The 21,888-nt window shown below is 43.4% G+C and overlaps 1 protein-coding gene across 1 annotated transcript in view; it reads left to right on the forward strand.

Annotated features, from left to right (window-relative positions):
- Positions 1 to 21,888, forward strand: part of LOC119168638 (AB hydrolase superfamily protein YfhM) — a 36,958-nt gene that overhangs the window by 9,260 nt on the left and 5,810 nt on the right. The window contains exons 3-5 of the mRNA XM_037420033.2: positions 958 to 1,094; positions 2,226 to 2,338; positions 4,120 to 4,300. Coding sequence (XP_037275930.2) covers positions 958 to 1,094; positions 2,226 to 2,338; positions 4,120 to 4,300 — 431 coding nt within the window. The remainder of the gene's footprint in view (positions 1 to 957; positions 1,095 to 2,225; positions 2,339 to 4,119; positions 4,301 to 21,888) is intronic.

Consider the following 21,888-nt stretch of genomic DNA (forward strand, 5'->3'; position numbering starts at 1 on the left):
TCAATCGCTTCTCAAATTTTATCTTGCTGCTAGCTTCCCTGCCCTCAAATGATGTCCATCCCATATCACCTTGTACTCCCTGATTTGGTGTATTCCCGTGAGCTCCTAAAGCAAGCCTACCTATTCCACGTTGCTTAATTTCTAATCTTGCTTGAACTTCTGATCTCATGCACAAGACCGCATTGCTGAACATCAGCCCAGGAACCATGACCCCTTTCCATATTCCTCTCACAACATCACACCTTTTGTAATTCCACAGTGCCGTATTTTTCATCAATGCTGCATTCCTGTTACCTTTAGTCGTCACGTAAATTTCGTGTTCCCTCAGGTACTCGGTCCCATTGATTATCCATACGCCCAGATATTTGTATTGATCTGTTATCTCTAGCGTGACCTACTATATCCTAAGCTCACTACCTTCGTTGTCATTGAAAATCATGACTGCTGATTTTTCCTTACTGAATCTAAAATCTAACCTATCTCCCTCATTACAGCAGATGTCCATCAATCTCTGCAAATCTTCCTTGTTGTTGGCCATTAGCACTATATCATCTGCGTACATTATTGCTGGTAGTGCCTGATCAATAAGTTGTGACGTGCGCTCAAAGCGCCATCTTGCTGGCAATGCTGAAACACGATATCCCCCCCTCTCCAAGATTCCCGACACCAGCGGTAAGTGGTAGATATAAATAGCTTGCCATTGTAACATTGACGGATGTGCTTCTATGTAACCCAGTGGTCAACACCTCGCACTCACGTCTCAGAAGTTCTAAGTTCGTTCCGGCGCGCAGGAGTGTTTTTCTGGATTTTTTTCTCTCTTATGGTTTCATATATATAGACACGTATGAACATACGGTGAGTGACGGCGACGCCAACGTTGTCGCCAAGGCCGGTGGCAAAATCAAGCCGAGAGTGTTCATGTAATTGCTGCCGCAATAAAAGTATACTGCTCTGCAGGGTATTGCGATGCATTATGTTCACCATGGGTGTCACACAAACAACCCAACCAGCCCGATTTTGCTACTTCTGCACGGATTCTTGGATTTCTGGTTCATCTGGAACCGACAGATTCCAAACCTCAGCAACCACTTTTGGTAAGCATGCGATTGCTGCTTCATGTTGAAGAACGCGGAGTATGTTTATGCGTGTAATTCTACGTCCCTTACGCAAAAGACGGTGGAAATGAGTGCCGGAGCTATATCCTTCGGTAAAGATTCACACCAAAAAAATGTGTACCTAAATAGCAATTTTGTGGTAAATTCACGCTTGAGTCTGTCCGCGGCACTTTTGTTAGCTCTTCCTTTTTTTGTAACTGAACTTTTCACTCCCAATAACAAGAATTCGGTCAATAATGTGTGCGACGCTCATGACCATTTACGGTTATGAAAAAACCTCGATGTGGTGGTCTAGTGGCCAAGGTACTCGGTTTGCTGACTTGCAGGTCGCGCGATGGAATCCCGGCTACGGTGGCTGCATTTTTGATGTAGGCGAAATCACCGTAGGGCCATGTGCTCAGATTTGGATGAACGTTAGAGAACCGCAGGTGGTCGAAATTTACGAAGACCTATGGCGTCTCTCCTAATTATATGGTGGTTTTGAGACGTTAATACCCACATATTATATGAAACAACAATCGTGAATGAGTGTAGCTTCAAGCAAAAGTTAAGAAGTTTAGTGATTTTTGCGCTGATGAATCAAAATCACTGCCCCAAACAACAAAGTTTGTTGCTTGCCTTATGTGACTTACGGCTCAAGATAAGCTTGGTAGCAGGAGTCACAAAGAAATCATGCTCGCTGCCAAGAAAAAAAAACTAGACTTGGTTAAGTGTAACTTATTAGCACATCTAGTGTTCTTGAATCCATAACATCAACGCTTTGCTAGAGTATTCGTGGAATATATTCCTGCGGTTAGAATATACTCTTTTTGGCAACCAGGCGTCACACTTCGATGCAGAAAGGAATAAATGGGCAAATCGATGTCTTTACAGCCCCTCACACCACGATAAAGCTCAGCGATTTTCAACAATTTTAGTCTTTCTAAAATGACTGAAAACCAGTACGATGGTTTCGATTTGTTAACTACGTGGCACATTTACACTAAAAAACTGTAAGGTGAAGTCGGCGTCAAGCCCCTTCATATGATTAAAATACTCTATATAGCGCATTTTTTTCTTTGATTCATTTACGTAGTCATCGATTTCACCTAATGTGTCTTGACTCAACAGTGTTGTGGTACCGGACTTGCGAGGATACGGCCTTACTACGAAGCCTACAAACTCAGCAGACTATCTAATGTTGAAGCTGGTGGAGGATGTCAAACAACTAATTAATTTTATAAGTGAGTGAGTACCTGATGTCAGGCTAAAAGACTTGCTTCGCTTATTTTGCACACATTTCAAATGAGAAATTGTTTACTTCATCGGTTGTTCTCGTACTTGAAGGTTATTCACAAACATAGGTCGTCAAAATTAGCTCGAGCTCAGTCGAGCTTCCACGTGAAATGTGTACTCTTATTGCGATTAGAACTCTGTCGAACTCACACTCTCCAAAGAATTACTTATCCGGACTCACTCAGACTCAGGGCTCTGAGTGAGTCTACTCATGAGGGAGTTTGGCGAGCTACGTTCACAAATAATTTCTTCGGATAAAGTTAAGATGCGTGTTATAAATTAAATGATTTTGCAGACAAATTATATAAGTAACGTTAAACTTGCAGCCCAAACAAAACGAGGTGAGAGCGAAAAAAGAAAGGACAGGGTGCCATGCTTTGAACAATTTGTTTTTGTATATAGGACGCACGTGTATTTCAAACCAGAAATGCCTCCTTGTGGCGCCGGCATATTTCAAAATATATTTATACATTGCGTGAAGTGCTGAAAATAAACAACACTTGAAGGTCCAGTGGCCTATAGTTATGCACTTCAAGTATTTCGTTAAACGTAAATGTGTTCGTTGAAATGGAAGGCCCATAGATGTAGTTAAACAGTAGCGTGCTGAGCGAGCTCGGTAAGGAGCCAAAATTTTCAGCATCATAATACACACTTAGTAGAGGGTTACAGTAGCGAAGTGGGATAAACCAGCTTTCAGACTAATGGCAAACTACGGAGTGCACCTGGCACTTTTATTTGTAATTGTCAAAACCTAGTTATTACTATAGCGATGCGATTAGAAACACCATGGCATAGGAGAGAAACCATTCAATGATGTTTTCGAATTGCCACAAGCTAGTGAGTTGAAGCACACAAACTCGAGTAGAACACCGATGTACTTCAAAGCACATGGATGAAGGCCAGAAAACGCGCCCTAGGTATTTACTGTTTGACTTTCGCATAAACTCACTAATGTACGCCGGTTTTGTTGGGAAGAACTACCCAGAAAATGTGAAATGCAGAGTGTGATAGAATCGCAACAAAGCAATTAAAATAATCGAGCTTTGGTAGCTTAATATCACTCTTCCTTGCTAACTTAATTTCAGTTGAAAGGAAGATTATGCGCAGTGAGCTTGCTTCTTGGAACGCTAAATCTCGGTTTTCACTGAAAGGGATGATCGAGTATAAGGATTTTTCTGACACTGTGCTCTGCGATATTTATAAATAATATTAACATCCAGAGAAGTTCTCTAGTTTCTTGCTGTATGTTTTCTTTCCGATAATGACCGCAGTTTCTGTATTTATGTTCTCTGATTCACTTCCCTTCCGAAACACCAATCAATTGCATAAGTATTAGTACGGGCGGTGGAAGAACGCTGGGTGATATGAACTGCCATTGAGGCAAATGCCCCGAGCAATATTTTGTTAGGACACATTCTAAAATTGTTTGTCTCCGATACCTTCACTTTTCTGGATGAATGGACGTGTGTACCTTCTCATCTTTCTGCAACCTCTTTTCTCCCTTTTATTCCTTCCCCAGTGCAGGGTAGCAAACCGGATGTGCGTCTGGTTAACCTCCCTGCCTTTCCTTGCATCGTTATCTTTCTCTCTGGACCTGCCAACAATAGAAAAAATCAGCTGTCGTGTTTGAATAACCATGTCCCGAAGAATTCTCATAAGACTTCTTCAGAAAGACAGCTTTGAGAACTTTATAATATAGAAACATGTATTCAATTCTTTTTCAATGCAGATCCTCCATCAAAGAACAGACAACTAGTGCTAGTGGGGCACGACTGGGGTGCTATGATTGGATTCTGCTTGGCCACATTGCATGAGAGTTTAATCAGCCGAATGATTATCATCAACGGAATGCACCCAAAGGCTTTCTCGAAGCAGCTGCTGCGGAGCCCAAGGCAAATGAGGATGTCTTGGTAAGTAGTCCACCCCCTCGCGGAAAAAAACATTTCACACATTAGGCCCGTGTGACGAGTAGAACGCAATGCAAAGAAACTGAAAATTTCGTCAACGCACACCTTCAAATGCCTTAAAAACGGCAGGCGTGCGTGGAAGGCGCAGCACAGTCACAGCGAAAGCTGAAAGAGCGGCCTTTCAGAGCCTCTCAAAACACTCATTAGGCAGCTACTGCAAGCACACTCGCTTGATACTCACTAGGGCTTTATTAAAAAAAATTTTTGTGTAGCAGGCTGGCGTTCGCTAAGCTATTTTTCGTCGTTTTTCTGAGAAGCGTCGTATCCGCAAAACACTTGCAAGGAATCTTGCGCCAATTTTTTTTATGCAGTGGCTGACAACAATGAGTAATTATGGCGGAATTGAGTATGCGCCACAGTTATTAGGGGAATAAGAAGAAGCTTTTCTAATGCGTTGTAACATCGGACTACCCACTCGTTACGCTATTCGCATTATGTGACGACTAGTTGTTCTTTCGCTGTTTTAAAACGCATTATAAGTCGTATGAACACGATTGCTTTCCCGATATCAAGCCTGTCTATGGCAAGTTTGCAAATCAGCCTCAAGTGATGTGGCTTTTCTATATTTGTCCAAAAAACAAAAAAGCTTAACTGCAATGAATAAAACAACGCTCTATAGTCTCAGGTTGGTTGCAGAGTCTACAATTCACTGTCCAGGGTACGTATATTCTTTTTTAATTCAGCCACAATTTTACTAGCAGCGTGGAAGTGTGCAGTTTAAAGAAAAATGTTTTTGCGGAAGGAGATATCCACAATCTACGTACACAAAATAATACATCTTGACCAGCAAAAAGCGAATACGGCTTTCGATAAACAGGTTAGGGGAAAAGGTTATTCACAAGTGCAGCGGTTAAGTTTGTTCTGTCAATAGCATACAAATACCTAAGCTAAACCTGGTTTTCAAAAAATTGGCAGTATCAACAATTTCTTTTAGGAATCCCCGCAACAGCAATTCTTTAGCAACGCTTGTTGTGACATGAACAAAACGAAGGTGGTAACTTAGACGGTTACGAAAAACCGTTAAAAGAAAGCAGTGGCACATATCCTTGAGGTGAAAAAAATCACAACACCAACGGTCGCATGAACAAATGCAGAAGGCTGAGGCCACCCTTTTAAGTGGAAAAAAAGATTGTCTCTTCTCCTAGGTTCCAAAGAAGAGCTCCAAATAAAGCAGGGAAATATCCCATGAAAGCCTAGAATGTGCACACGAGAGCAGTGCGAACCCTAGAGATACAAATATGCTTTGATGCAAGGAATATATTGCACGCTTTCGTTCTGGCAAAAATGGGAAGCTCCCGTCTGTTCCATGTTTCCACCTTTCGGTGGATCGTAGTTATCGCAGTGGTTCAGTGTGGGCTCCCGTTACGATAGTTATTAAGAGGCACACCAAGGTGCTTCAAAGGAGTCGCATTCCAATTGATATTTACGAAGACCGAAGGAGTTTGGGCCCACATGCCTATCCAGATTTCAGTACTTTTATCAAAATTTATGCTGGCGCCAGCGACTTCACTTAAACGTCGTGTTGAGTGTTTCTTGAATGCTGGGTTTATCAGCAGGAAAGTAGGCAATGTCATCTGCATAAGCTAGAACATTAATTTCCTCAGCATCATACCGGTAGCCTCTTATGCTAGACTTTAGAAGCACACTTAAACAGAATGGTTCCCGATAAATTGCAAAAAGCAAAGGTTAGAGCGGACATCCCTGACATAGAGATGAATTTAACTCTATTGTATTGGAAAGTGTGCGATTTACAATTAACCTAGTTGTGCACTTCTCATAACAGAGGGAAATATCATTGTACAGTAAATCAGTCTGCTGCAGGTGTCTAAGGAGCCGGAACAAAAAAGCATACTGTACCTTATCAAATGCTTTTGCAAGGTTTATTTGAAGGAAGGCAACATGATTTATGCACTCAAGAACTGAATGTGTAATTTGAACGTTTTTCTTTATAGAACGACTCTGAAGTTTACATGTTTGGTGGTCACCTACACATTTAGTATTTACTGTCTGTAGCCGATTTGTCAACAATTTAGCAAATATTTTGTAGTTAACGTTACATAACAATATAGGTCTACATTCGTGAACTCTATTTATGCGTCAGAATAAGCACTTTTGGGAATAATGTTGTATGGCCCTTACAAAAAGAACGAGGAAGTTCACCACGTTCACAAGCCTCTTTAAAAAGTTGCTCGAGGAAAGCTATTAGAAGTTCCTGAAAAGCTATGTAAATTCGCCACTTAGCCAATCTGGGCCAGGAGTTGAGTTATTCTGCTACGTTGTTATTGGAAATCTAATTCCTCTCTGGTTATGGGCCCATCTACAGTGAGTCTACGATCATCTTGTAACGGAGGCACAAGGGCAATGAAGTGGTCAGCTTCTCCAAATTCTCCTGAAGCTCAGCCGCGGTGAACAAACTTTTGAATTATTCTTCAAATTAGGCACTCGTTTCACATGCCTCTGTGCAAAGAAAACCCCAAGACTCAATTTGCAGTGTCTGTTTAGAAAGTGCATATCTCTTTTTATCCCCGAGGAAATTTTTCAAAGGTTTCCTCTACAGTGAAATGGGTAACAAAAGAACGAATCTTTGTTCCTTTGTGTAAATCTGTATCATGTTTTTGTATCTCTGCTCAAATGACGTTTATCTCGTATACGTACAATCTCAGCTGTTGACTCTCAAAAGTATGGAGCTTATGGAGTAAATCATAAAGATAGCGTTCCTAAGCCTTTTTATTCTTTGCGCTATTTCACAGGAAATACTCATTGCCTGATACTTAACTCTTTTTTTTTTTGAACCTTACTCTTTGATCGAAAATTGGCAGCTGTCGGCACTTTGTTACCTCTTGTACCGATTCTCTTACTATTTTAACAAAACAATCATCGCGCAACAACTGTACGTTAAGCTTCCATAGGCCCCAGTTTAGAGGGGTTTTACGAAACTTTTCAGGACCCCAAGACACACTTACCAAGCAATGGTTAGTAAAAAATAAGGGCTTTACAGCATAGTTATAAATGTGAGGCCATACGCTTAGAGATACAAATACACGATCATGCCGAGCATGAGAGATGCCTTGAAAGTGCGTGAACCTCACTGAGGAAGGTGCATGCGCTCACATCTATTAAATTGTGGTCATTCAACAATTTCTGCAGTAAAGTTGCACTTGCATCATAACGATTTGTTATATATGAATGGTTTGTCGCCTCACAAACATAGTTAACGTTTCCAAAAACTGATAGTTTTTGGAGACTTGTGTTTGTGTTCTGTCAGTGTTAAGCAGCGAAGTTAAAGAGAAGAAAAAACCATTCCTGTCATTCACTTCGGAGAGAGCACAAACACAGATAAACCTTCAATTATGAGATATGTTGCAACGGATGAGGTGTCCTTCCCCATAAACATGTAGCGACGTCAAAACATGATTGAAGTGCTTTCTAACTAATAAAAAGCATCCAGCGGATGCACCACGTGCTGGGCTTATGTATAAATTGTAATCTCGGAAAACTTTCAGTGCAAGATTGGTGTCATGAGCAGCCGAAATCTTAGTCGTTTGCACTGCAACTACATCAACGTTGTAGTTGCAGTGCAGCACAGCTGATCAGAGCGGCTTCTTCTTTCAATCAGAACTTCCAATCATAGCTCATGGTATTAGGTTCCTCCCATTCAAAAAAAAGTCTGACTGATAATATTCCTTATGACCTGTTGAGGTTGTTGAGACTTTATTCACTGTGGAAAAGTCGCATGATTGATAGACACGCCGAGCCACCACAGTCAACGAGATCTGTCTTCCGAGAAGCAGCTGCTCAAAAGTGCAGTGTTGTTGAGACTTTTGACCCCGTTCCGGAGTAGCCTCCCGTTCTTGACGCTTGTGCGTGTTTGCCCGACTTCTGATGAAGTGTGTACTTCACTGGTGATGATTGCATGCTATAAAGAAAAACAGTGGTGTGGCTCAGCGGTAGAATAGTGGGCTGACACCCAGTGGTCTTGAGTTTGAGCCCCATTCTGTCATTGGTGCTTATCTTTTCTTCTAATTTCCCACGATGTGGTTGCGGACACCGCGGCGGCGGAACACTGCGCGTGACCCGAGTTGTGATCTCATAACAGACAGCTTTCACTGTAAAAATCTCCCGTGAAGTGTTATGGAACAAGCACCGCTGGTACACCAAGAGTCATAGTGAGGTCCATATTTAACCACGAAAGTGTTTCATGCTGGTGTCCACCATTGCTCCGCCGACGTATTTCTGTCACCGATATGACCTTGTAACATGTATACGAAGAAGCTGCACAGAAAAAAAAAACGAGAAGAAAAACTCTTTGACCGGGGCGTCGAACCATTGACCTCGCGTTCCTGAGAATGCTAAGCAAACCACTAAACCACTGCGTACATATTTGCTACGCTTGTTAACGGTAAGAGATCTATATCAACCATTGAGCCTGAACGGTACTGAGAGCTCTGTAACCTCGGCGCGTTTGCGTCATCAGTCGTGAGATGGCGCGAGGGTCGCGTGTGAGGCGCGTGTGTTATAAAGGTGGAAGCCCCGCGCCACCCCACGCGTTGTGATGCATGCGTGCTTGCACATGCTTTCAAGTCAAACTTGAAATATGTTCTGAGGCGTTGTCGCCCATTGACGTGCGCGCTTATCTCGGGATGGGGCACTTAGTACGCCTTGTGCTTCCAATGCAAGTTTGCTTTGACATTATAGTGATCAAAGAGAGCACGGAGGTCACTTCTCTCGCTGCCACATCGCGTTTAAGAAAGTGGCGCTCTAATCACACACATGACGTAAGAATGTGACAGCTCTTCGTGCTCGTTCAGGCGTACACGTTTTGTTTCGTTTCGTGCGTCTTTCTTTCTGTTTGAGCAGCGTGCTTTGAGTGTTGAGCTTTGACATTTGTTTGTCCACGCTCATCCTGTGTTTTCGTAACATGCGGGCTCTCTGATTGAGGTATTGTTGCATTCTTCATTGTTTTATGAGCTTGCTCGTAGTTCCACACAATCCTAATGTGTTCTTGAGTTTCATTTTTTTGCCATTGTAGTTCCTCTGTGTGAAGAATGCACAGCGTTGCGCTAGAGGCCTAGTTATGTGGCTTATAATGTCACCTTTCGTCTCCTCTACCCCGACACTCTTGTATTGTCAAATGAATAACCAAAGGTGCGCGCCCTAAGCTTCGAGCTGCTTGCCATTCTTCGGTAGACATTGTCAATCATTGCTGGTGCGCTCATTCATTTGCTGTTGTGGTGAAACAACCATGAATAAACACTCAACTACCTGTGTGAAGACGCGTTTAAGTTTCGTGTTACACCAATTCTGAAATAGAAGCATCATCCAGACTTTTTGCAAAATGATATCAAACAAGAAAGCCTTTGGTACGTGTGCATTACGTTCAATAACCATTTGTAGGTTTACACGAATACAAATCAGTAGAAACCTGTATAAAGAAATTCAGGGTTACAGAACGGAACATACAGTGAATTATTATTCCAGAGTCCTTCAGTACTTTTACTGGTGACGAAGCTTCGGTGAAAGTTCAATATAGAGCCCCGCCGCGGTGGTCTAGTGGCTAGGGTACTCGGCCGCTGACCCGCAGGTCGCGGGCTTGAATCCCGGCGGCGGTGGCTGCATTTCCGATAGAGGTAGAAATGTTGTAGGCCCGTGTGCTCAGATTTGGGTGCACGTTCAAGAACCCCAGGTAGTCGAAATTTCCGGAGCCCTTCACTACGGCGTCTCTTATAATTATATGGTGGTTTTGGGACGTTAAACTCCCATATAAATCAATGAAACTTCGATATAAAGACAGGAGCAGCCGCTAGGGGTGTCTTCGCCCACGCGGGAGCATTGGAGCGGCCCCGGCACTGCAATGGTTTGGCACGCGTCAGTACTTCGAAACAAGATTGAGTGTAACCACGGAGATTGCTTACATTTGCAAAGTAGGGTTACCTTCAATTATATTCACGCAGTTTCTAATACAGAGATATTTGGCGTCAATTAAGGCCTTGAAGTTAGAAATTTTATGGCAACGAGCGCGTGCGCTGCTTCCAGTGAACGACTTTCCACCGCTACAAAAGCGTGCTTCGTTGGTTTTTCTTGTACCAATTAGTAAAACTTTGGCCACAATCATGAGTTCTTCAGGTGCTCCGGTGGTTCTTAATGCGTCGCGAAAGTGCACTGATTGAAACTCTTGACAGCGCATATCCAATCTTTCAGGCAATAGATACATTTAGTACTTCTATATGCAGATATCTGAATATTGCCTTGTATTTATAAATTAACAGCTACTTAGAATGAAATGGTGCTTTGAATTCAGTGATTGACGAGTATCAAGGAATACTTCATACGACTTTTGTCTCGTTTCTGGGTTTAATTTTGCGTTAATTTATCACTACAGTGCCGTAGCGCATTGTAAGTTTGGTAGCCCATGTGATGTAGTTTCCCAGTCCTTTACTCTGCTGTGTAGCTTACTCATGTTTTGTTTCCCCTGTCTTTTTTATTGTTTTCACAGTTAAGGTGAAATTCCTACATGCCTTCACAAACGTGAAAATTGACTGACTGTGCCTCGTGCCGGTGGCGTGAAAGTCGGACGCAAAAAATTATCTTCTCGTGTGCATTACGCATTTACATCGAAAATTAACTTTCCACGCGTTTACCGGGTGTGCGAGTTTTGTACAGTTTTCTTGGTGCATCCTCTCTCGTGCCGTCACCCTAGCAAGCGTCAATTGGTAGCGATGAAGTGTGTTCCACGCAACGGATGTGTGCTGTGAACATTTCAAGCTGTCAGGCACTGCATGTAGCTCCGTTTATTTAGGATTTCCTCTCTACACTTTTGGTCATCTCGGTGCCTGTGTGCAAAAAAACGGCGAGTATTTTACTAATCCGGCTTCAATATTGCTGTCATGGAACGAGAAAGAGGTGGTCAGTATGCTCACGTTCAATCATTTCAGAAACGGCTTTGTCAAGGAGGTTCGTGCACAATGTGCATGCAGCCTCGGATGTCTCCAGATCTGCTGATGTCGGCGCTGCTGGGTAGGCGGGCGAGCTCTGCATCTTTTTCCACAAAGCAAATATGCCGGGAGCCCGTGCGAAATCCTAGGTAGAGCTCTTGCGAAAAAGTTTGAAACATCATGCGGCGTCTTCACAACTCCGATTAGCCATTGGTTCACATGAAATATCCTGCAGCGAATGAAATGCGTAACCACAAGTCTTTCGTCGCGGTATAGCGCGCTTCCACTTTCCCCACCGTTCGATGTCTAGGCAGCCACACCATAGGCGCTTCTAACAAGAAAGTGTTTTATGCTGGGGCCGAACACAACACCACTGACGTACTTCCATCACGGAGGTAACGTTGAAATATATCTACTAAGAGATTGCAAAGAAAAAGTCAAAGAATATCCAAGGGGTGAATGATCATGAGTGGGGCGAAGTGTCGGTCCGTCAGCCTGTCCGTCCGTGCTTCCGTGCGTCCGTCCGTGCGTCTGTCTGTCTTTATGTCTGTCCCTCCGTCCATCCTCTCATGAAGCGAACACACCGAGTGCCACCATCTCGCACCTTTTCATCATATATTATAAAACATAAAATAAAATATTTGTAATATACAAGTACCGCTATCGAGTGGACATTCCAAGGACTAAACAAGAGGTTGCCACTACCACTGCTACTAGTACTACTAGTACTACCACTACTACTGCATACATCGGCGACGCATGACCCACGGCTTAAAGACCTTCGCCCTTAAAAATCTGAAGTCACGCGTCTGTCTCGCGGAATCAAACTAGGAACTCTCGTTTCACAGCACGCGGCGCTAACCACTACTCTACAGAGCGCACGTTCACTGGAGTACTAACGGCAAGCCATTTGTATACACGATACACCGTTTGGCAGTCACCAGAGCTTCGAAACTTAAGCCCATTTTCGTATCAGTGGCGAGATGGCACGACAAGCTCGAGTTGAGCACGCCCTAAAGATCGTCGCCTCCACGAAGCGCCGCCTCCATGTAGCCTGACGTCTCTGCGCGCACGGTTTTCAGACTCGTAATTCGGCAGAGTATGACAGTCACTTTACACGCTGCCACGGCCACGTTTACGAAAGAGCCAGTTTGCTTATACACGACGCAGGAAAAATGGTCACAGTTTAAGCTTTGTCCTGTGTATACGCTCATTTTGTGCGTCTTTCTGTTTGAAGAGCGTGTTTTAGGCGTAGGCTGTGACAGTTGTGAGTCCACGCTCGTTCTGCGTAGGCTCATTTTGCGTGTGCTTTTTGCTTAAGGAGTGCGCTGCAAGTTTCTAGCTGCTTGCCGTTCCCATCGTGGTTTTGCAATTTGTTGCTGTTGCTAAAGCAAGGCACAATAAAGGCACAACTTCCTCTGTGAATACCAGTGTTGCGGATGGGGTACCTTCAATTCTTCCTAATGTTATTCCGGAGATTTAAGATTCGTCGCGATTCCATTCCTTTTTATTCTTCGGAAAGAAAAAAAATTGGTTCTTTGCAACTCCGGGAAAAGCGAGGACGTTTAATTCCATTCTTTCAAGTCCTCAATGCAGGAAATGCATCTTGAAAGTTTTATTGAGTCAAGGATGAACGGCACCATAAATATAGTGTCATTAGATGCACTACGAACTGCCAAATTCCATACAACACGGTACCAAAGTCGAGGGCTAATAGCTTTGCGGGATAGCTTCCTAAGTAAAACTACCCTACTTCCGTTCGAGTAGTTTGTCCGCTACATAAAGTATTTGCATAGTCAGCATGTTTGACCGAACGGTGATATTTTATTTAAGCCATAATTTGTTAATGAAAAACTGGTTACATAGCGTATTTTCATGTTGACAAAAGTAGTCTTCAAGAAGACTGAACAGCTTCGCTCCGCGTCTCGAGTGGTCATGATTATGAATAAAAATATAATTTCGCTAATGGGAAACAGAAAGCTCCAAATCTGCCGGTCACAGATGCAACAGTACAAAAAGAATTGCACTTGTCTAAAGAAGCGGAGCGCGTGGCTGTTGTGGAAAATTTCTCTGTAGCCTTTATTTGCCCTCCGCGCGACGCCGTCCAAACATGGCGCACATACCAACAATCCAGATGTCGAAACAGCATCTGCTCCGCTTCCCCTTCTTCTTCGTCTCTTCCTATTTTTCCTACATCCTTCTTCATCGACAATTTCTTGTCTTGTCTTGTCTCCTATATCTTGGCTCATACCCACATGGGGGATTGGCCACACTGTACCTCTTGATAGATCATTTTTTACAACGCTTGCTAAAAAATAAAGAGAAATTAGATAGAAACAATAATAATGTTCCTTTGAAAAAACGTGAAAAAATTGCAGAAGAATACGATAAACCAGAATATATAAAACAAATTAACAAGAATGAGGAAGGGGAAGAAAGAATTGGATATATCTGGCAGTACCACTAGCAGCGTATCCTTCCGGTTGCCTGAATGAATTTATGTAGCGCTGACAGAATAGCACTGTGGCCAACACCCAACTGACTGGCTCCAAACGATAATAGGGTGGATGTATTGACTGGCAATCCGAGCATACCAATCGGTCTTTCAAGAATTATTCGGCGCAGTGAGGTGAAGCGGCGGCATGTGAGAAGAAAGTGATCTATTGTTTCCGGTTCATTTCAAACTACACATAGGTTAGTTAATGAAAATCCTGATTTGTTGAGATAAAACTTTAACAGAGGAACTCTACAGCGAAAGCTTGTGAGGGTCACCTCACATTGACGGGAAAGGCATTTTGCGGTGTTCCATGTGAATTGCAAGTGCCGAAATTCTTCAGATTGTAGAAGCGACGTTTCGTTCATTTTTAAGATTAACAGGCGTTTGAATCGTTCGGCAGTAATAAAAGGAAACTGTGGAGCTACTAGCACCACCGGGAAATTTAAAGATGCCGAAGCGAGCGAATCAGCAATTTCATTTAGTTCAATTCCAACATGCCAGGGGACCCAAATAAACCGAACCTCTGATAGGCTATGCGGTACGAGAGACCAAAATATCCTGAGAAGAGGAGACTTCTTTGCGGACGTTAGATGTGTATATACAGAGAAAGCATCCGAAATAATAATGGCTTTTGATTGCTGATAATTTAGTTTTCGAAGAGCCAATGTAATAGCCAGGAATTCTGCGAGATAAATTGGTGTGAAGTCAGGCAATCGGAGCGCAAAAGACCAATTAAGCTGATGAGAAAAAATACCTACTCCAGCCTTCTGAAGATTTTGCGTTGCGTCCGTCGAAATTACTACGTATTTAGGAAAATGACTTAGATGGTCTTGAAGGAGGCCCTACAGAACATGCTTTGGAAGTAACTTGGCATTTTTCGGAAAAATATCATCGAAAATTAAGTCAACTGGCACCGAGCATTGGGTTTGGGGAGTTAAATGCCGGAGGGAAACGTGAAGATTTGATAGCAGAGACTCGACGAAAATGACTTGGGGTCTTTGATAACGAGACCACGGGCGCTGAAAGAAAGAAACTGGATGTTTGATAAAAACTGTCTGAGAACAGAAGAGGGGTGCATCGTAAAGTTTTAAAAATGTTTGCACAGTGAGCTGTCGAATTTCATTGCCGTAATTCAAGTGGAGACAGGAGTTGTATTGGCCTAGTAATCTCGGTATTGTTTGCTCATCAGATTCTGCATGATCTAACGTGTCTGGGCGTACTCTCGAATAGCTTAAGAATCCTAACCATTTTCCAGAATGCTATGGGTACTTGGTCCTTGCGCATGAGCACAATGTTATCAACACTTAATTCAATTTCCCCTTTTTTACCCTTTCTGGAGTGAGCGCTTCTAAGAGGTAGTGGGTACTCTTCGTAACAGTGGCTCCAGAAAGTAGTTAGCTTGCACTGACGTTCTGTCCACAGGCGCAGTGTATTTGTGCGGTTGACTGCCGTTATCGCAGCTTGATTTTGATGTAGGCTAGTTAGTCGTCGAAGAGCTAACAAATGAGTAGGTGTTAGAACTTCCGTTTCTTTAGCCTCAGCAGAAACGAATGTAAATGGTCTAGAAAGGACCACTGCCTCGACTTCTGCTAAAACTGTACTGCATTGCTCAAAGTTGGACCTGCCCTTCCCTAATGTGTTCCACAGGCAGCCTTTAACCGTTCATATCGTCCTTTACCAGATACCTTCTCACCAAGAAGCACGCTCAGCGATAAATTTCCACGCGATCTAACTCGTCACGCAGAAGATCTGGCCTTGAACTTCCCCCAAAATCTCGTAGATGGACAGCAATTACCTACTAGCAGCTGTAAACGTTAGAGCGTTATCAGAATAAATGATACTTGGTATGTCCCGCCGCGCCACAAAACGCCGAAAAACCAACAGAAATGAATCAACAGTGACACCACTACATAACTAAATGAACGGCGCTCACTACTGCAAACGTGAACGTGACAATATAGGGTTTCACTGTGCAATTTCTTCTCACAAGCACAGGCTCAGCAAAGTTGAGCCGACTGACTTGAAATGCTTGTGACTGGGAAACTCTGTCTTTTGGAAGAGGAGCTCATGGTGTCGTAGTATGGTTTACTCGAAATTGCGTGCACACAACACATTTACTAGTCACTTTCTTGACGAACTGCCATCTCCTGAGAAGCCAGAACCTGTGACGTAGCTCAGATAGTGTAGCACTAACACCATCATGCAGAATGCGTCGACGATGGTTGTTCACGATAATGTGTGTGCAGTGTTGGTCTGGTCGCAGCGTTGCGGAGAATGTGATGTCATCCGAAGTCGTTGCATGATCGAGGTGAGTTTGGTGCGAAGTATGGCTTTGTTGTCCAAGAAAGGATGAAGGTCCTGTATGAGTGAGCCTTCATCAAGGGTCCTGCCTTGATCCTGTGTGACGGTGTCTGCACGGAATGCTCGCAAGTGTATTTTTTCAGCCATAATTCTTCGCTTGCACGTATTTCTTGAGCACGCAGATGGCTTTCCCATCGTGGAGGGGTTTGCGTGTATATTGTGTATAAATATCTTGACCCATGCCGGAACCCTAAAAACGGTTTACAAGCGACTGAATTTGTTCGTGTCTAGTATATATAGGCTCTGAGATTGCACACTTAAACATCAATGCAATCTCTATTTTATCTTTCGCTTCGACTAGTGTGCCTGTAGAATAAGTGGTCTTCTCTTCGCTCTTTGGTCATGTTTTCGGAGCAGCAGCTAGCCAACTCGGACCATAATACCACAAACTACTCTATCTGAGCATGCGTGCTGAAAACCTCTTATCACAATGTCTGCTTGGCTGTTCTTCCCAGTATAATGACGCCAAAGCTTAGTTCAGTGTGGGTTTCAATTTCAGTTACCCGGTTAGCGTCAAATGGCTTCCACTTTGTTCCAGCGGACTGTATCCAGCTTAGGCAGATATTGGAATCAGTACAACCGTAGTAAAAGTGCTTCGTTGTAGCGCGTCTCTCAAAAAGGCTGTTAACCTAGCTTCGAGGCAAGCTGCTACCAATTATATTCATGGTATTATCAGCTTTTATAGTGGAACCATTCTAGCCTTTGCTAAAAGCTGTTGCACAAACGTTTTTCCGTGGGTAGTTCCTGCTCTCAATTAGGCGAAAACCCCGTCGGCATGAGGGCTCGCGTCAGCAAATACATGTAGTTGGTATCGCGTGTCAAGACCTTCAAGTCCATTCAGAGATCATCGGCTAAAAAAAACCGCTTCGAATATCCAATTTATGCAATCCATATATATACACTACTCGATACTTATTGGCTCAGGTAGTGACATATCTCAATCTAGTTCTTGAGTCTAGTCCTTTCGAAGAGCATTTTGGCTCATATGGTGAATGCCGATAAAAAGCCCAGAAATTCGAATATATGGTAAGCGGTCTGAAGTACGACCCGATTTGTATTCTTCCCTGGGTTGTAAGTCTTCAGGACCGAGTTCAAGTTGACGCTTAGCTTCTCCTCTTTGGTGTCTGAGTACAGCCCTAGTACTTTGGTGACATGAGACTCAGTCATTGGTGCTTTTTCATTGTGCTGTATGGTGCGCTGAAGCTAACTGCTGATTGTCGCTCATTTCTGCATCTTCATACCGGCTTGTTCCATTATCTTCTCGTCTGTTTGTACAACTCTACGGCTTCTTCAGCGGTTGAAACGCCCAAAATCAAGCCATCTACGTAGAAGCTTCTCATGAGCTTAGTGTCCATTTATTCGAGCGGTGGTTCGACGTGGTTGAAGTGATATCGAAGTGAGACCGAATAGTTGCAGCCAAAAGGAACGGATAAAGTACTACCGAAAGTCACCTTGGTCATTCTTGTTGCTTGTTGACGGGGTAGTGGTTTCCCCGAACAAGGCATCTCCTCGAACCAGAGGAAACAAAGGGCATCTCGATCTTTAGGTATTAGAAATATTTGCGGAAAGGCCTTCTGTACGTCGGCGGTAACACCAAATACTTCTAAACAGAACGAGATGAGCATCTTCAGAAAGTTCGCATTAAAGTTTTTCCCCTTTTTAAGTTCATCATTCAGTGTGTGCTCTTCTACTCCATGTGAAGAGGCGTCGAACACAACGCGGAGTAGCGTCGTGCCATAGGTTTCCCGTATTACTTGATGACATAAATCTGCTGCAAATGGCCCCTGGAGCGGCTGGCTGGGCGCTCTAGAGAAGTGTGATTTCGTCTGTACAACACCGCTCGAGAACCTTGTGCCTTTGCATCCGATGCGTAACACAGGGTTGCACTGCTCGTCAGCACTCCTGCTTGTCAAGCGCTCGTCACCGACATGAAGTGGTGAGGAGAACATTGTGTTCACCTGTGCGCAGTTATGCAATGCCTTCGTTGTCGCCAAGGTTACTTACGTTTGTCAAGCAATAAACTGTGCGCGAGAATAAAGAATACACTATGCATGACATTCATGCCGTGCATAGTGTATTCACGCATTTTGTGTGGGGTATCAACGAGAATTTATGTGGAAAGATATTTGTTTCTCCCTTCAGTATCTGTTGGGGTAATACAGTGGTTTGTACGCCACTTATGCCACTGTCTCTCTTTTACAAATAGTCAGAATTTTCACACCTTTACATCACGCCTTTCCTTGGCTTTAGCTAACTAAAGGTGAACCTAAAGAAAGCGTTGAGGCCTTCGACTCGGCGAAGTTACAAAAAAAAGATTAGAAAAATGGAAAGTTAGTATTGAAATGACGCCACCCCGGTTCACTGTGAGTTTGGGACGACCAGCTCTCAACTCTAGATTCAGGAAGGTCTAATTTCCTGGACTTGATCTGCCGTACGCCTGAACTTCCGAACATGTTCGGAAATCGATCAATAGTTCTTTGGTCTTTAGGTTGACGTCATGAGAAGTGGTTAAGCGTCCTCGAGTTTTTTAAATGCTGCAATTAAGTTCGCAAGTAGTACAAGGTGCAAATAAAACTTTATATGGTTGCATTCATCGAAATTTTGCAACGAATAGTTGAGATATAAGTGAGATAACCACTGTCTAGGTTTAAAACCCAAACTGTGAGTGGACGGCTCCTTTAACGGTTGGTTCTAAAGAAGAAAAATATGAGATAAGTCAACTGCCGTCTACCTAACCATGTCTTGCGCTTCACAAACATGAGCTGCTCAAGTGAGAACCACTGTACGCAGGAGCCTGTGTGGTGGGTAATAACGGTAGAGCTTCTCTAGCCGCCAACACGCGCGGCGGGGCCGCCATCCGAACCTCCTCCCGCCTCACCCCCCTAGAACTTAGCGAGCCTGGGTTTAGTTTGGCGCGTGGGTTTTCTACGGGACTGGGGGAAGGGCCACCCTGGCCGTTGTCTCGTGGGCTTTGCTGCTTCAGGTATCTTCCGGGACCAATGCTTTGAAAAGTTCATTCTCTCTCTTTCTGTCTGTACGGAGGCGGAGTTCCCACAGTTTATCATGTAGGACTGTATGCTGTGCTGACCTTGAGACCTTCCCCGATAAAGTTTCAGGCGAAGGCGCTCATGTGCTTAGACAGGGGGGTCAGTGCGGTGAAAGTGGGGCGTGTGGGGCGGGGGAAGTACGAGGTGATGTTGCGGTGAACAAACGCATCAAGTCAGCGTTAATACACATCACAACCTAAAGAAAAAAGCGTTTCTTTCGAACATGCGTCCGAGTCGGTCGACGGTGACAGGAGCGAGCACAAAGACGTAAAACGTGTCAAGACAGCAGACGGCTGGGTACTGTAGCCTGGATTTCGCCGAGGGCGAAAAAAAAATGAGCAGGCGTAAAGGAGGGATGTGTGGCATGCTGTTACTGTATTTCTCCTCGACCATGGTTTCGCGGAAAATAGACAAACGTCAGAAAAGCACAATCAATATATAAACAGACTTGTCGTAGGCGCGTTGCTTATAAATGTATTGTGCTTGTAATCAGCCAAGACATTATAAAAATGCTGCTTTATTGTTCAAATCGATTCTCTGTTTACTAATGATCGAAGGTTGAAAAACAGCACACGTCCGAAAACGTGCTCTATTTTTGGTAAACGACGTAATTCGATTCCCATTCCACTTCGGGCTAAACGTCTTCAACTCCACTCCCATTTCATTTCTCCAAACATTGTCTCCATATTATTTCCATTCCATTCGGGAGTCACGAAAACGTAGAATGATTTCAGAATATTTCTCATGCCGGGGTGGTAACTCCGCAACACTGGTAAAAACACGTTTCACTTTCGTGTTATGTTGATTTCTATACAGGGCAGCCAGCCACATTTTTTTTTAATTTCCTTGTAACGGGATCGACACCCACATACGCAGCATGTACGCAGTAACTTTTTTGCCCTTCAGGAACAAAACGCACAGCACAAAATATACGATGAAAAACGCGCGGCCAGATTCCTCGGTGTGCGGACGCCGCAAGGTATTTGAAAACTGTTTGAGTATTTTTCATAGAAGAAGCCCATGCATCCAGTTGTCGGCAGCTCGTTGCCACCGTCACCATTGACGCATGGAGGGGACATCTAACAGCAAAAAATATTTATTATAATGTCACAACCACATAACCTTGACACTGGTTGTGACATCATCGCTAACTTGAAATGCTTCCTAATTACTTGCCTTTTACACACGTTTTGATAAATGCACAATTCGGTTGCGCCTTTATGGCTGGAAAAAAGATTGCGTGAGAGAGAAGACCAACACGACAGATTAAGGAAGCAAGGCTATTTATCAGTCAAAGAGCCCACTTGCAATATACACTGAAACCTTGACGGACAAATGGTCACAGTACTGCTCATGAGTCATGAGCACAAACGCGCAATAGTTCGAAAACTCACATTGACGGATCGTGGGAAGTACTGCAACGATGCAGAAGCTTTGAGAATATTACTTTCGCAGACCTTGTGTGTTGCGTTCGCCACAATTGACACCTACATCTGCCCAAGACCGATGAGAACTTGCTTGAGCCTCTAAATGTACAAGTTCGTGATCTGATTCCTTTACCTGAGCAACAAAATTCTCCAGAAATTGTTTACCATGATATCTTCTCAACTCACGCTAAGCTATTACCAACAGGCATTTTAAATGGTTTATTGCAGGTCCATTTAAGTACTCTGCCAAAAAATGTCATTATAGCAACGGACGCATCTCAATCACATGAAACATCAGGCGTCGGAGTATATTGCCTCGTACTTGATTGGTCATTTTCAATTCGCTTACCGGATTTTCTTCCTGTCTTTATGGCTGAATTCATGGCAATAATGTTAGCTTTGCGAATGGTGAATATTTCCATTCCAGTCGTAGCAGTCATAACTGATTCATTATCAGTGTGCTCTTCTCTGTCCTCATATGGTCGCTCACCCATACTGAAACTTTTTAAATCATTGGTTCCCTGCCATCTGCAAAGTATTCATTTAATCTGGGCACTAGGGCACAAAGGTTTGTTGTTAAACGAATTAGCTGATTCTCTTGCGAAGGCATCGCTTTCGACACCAATTATTCCTATTTTCCCTCATACAGTATACATTACGGTGGCGCGATTTCGCAGACATAAAATCAGGCAAAATTTATCAGACCCTGCACTGGCGGCTTTTCCAGAGTACAAACACTTGTTATTTCCCTGGCGCAGTGAACTGCCTAATTCAAGGATGATAGAAGTTGTCATCACAAAATTTCGTTGCTGCGTTACCTTCCTCAATTTTTACTTGCATAGATCAGGTATATTGAATTCCCCTATGTGCATTTACTGTAATCAGTCATTTTTTATTACATTGTCGCCGTTTATTCAGGCAAAGCATACTAGCACCACCTCTTCAGAGACTGCACTTGCAATTATCACAACCTGATCTTCTTTCATTTGGAGCCTCTACGCTGGGTTTTAGCCACAGGGATGTTTTATTCGCCGTTCAGGAATACATCACTGCGCCTAAACGATTTTCTTGCTAAATTACGGTGTCACTATTTTTCTTCATTTTTTTCTGCAAACTTGATATCGGCGTTTCAAATCAAAATCAAGTTACGAAACTTTTGTAAGAATGACGCAATGCTGAAAATATAGGGCAAATTCACCTCATAATCGGCCAATTCCCTCCTTTGGGTACGAGCCATTTGCACAGGGAAACAGCAACAACAAAAACG

This window comes from Rhipicephalus microplus, chromosome 6 (assembly GCF_043290135.1).
Source record: "Rhipicephalus microplus isolate Deutch F79 chromosome 6, USDA_Rmic, whole genome shotgun sequence".
Lineage (NCBI taxonomy): Eukaryota > Metazoa > Arthropoda > Arachnida > Ixodida > Ixodidae > Rhipicephalus > Rhipicephalus microplus.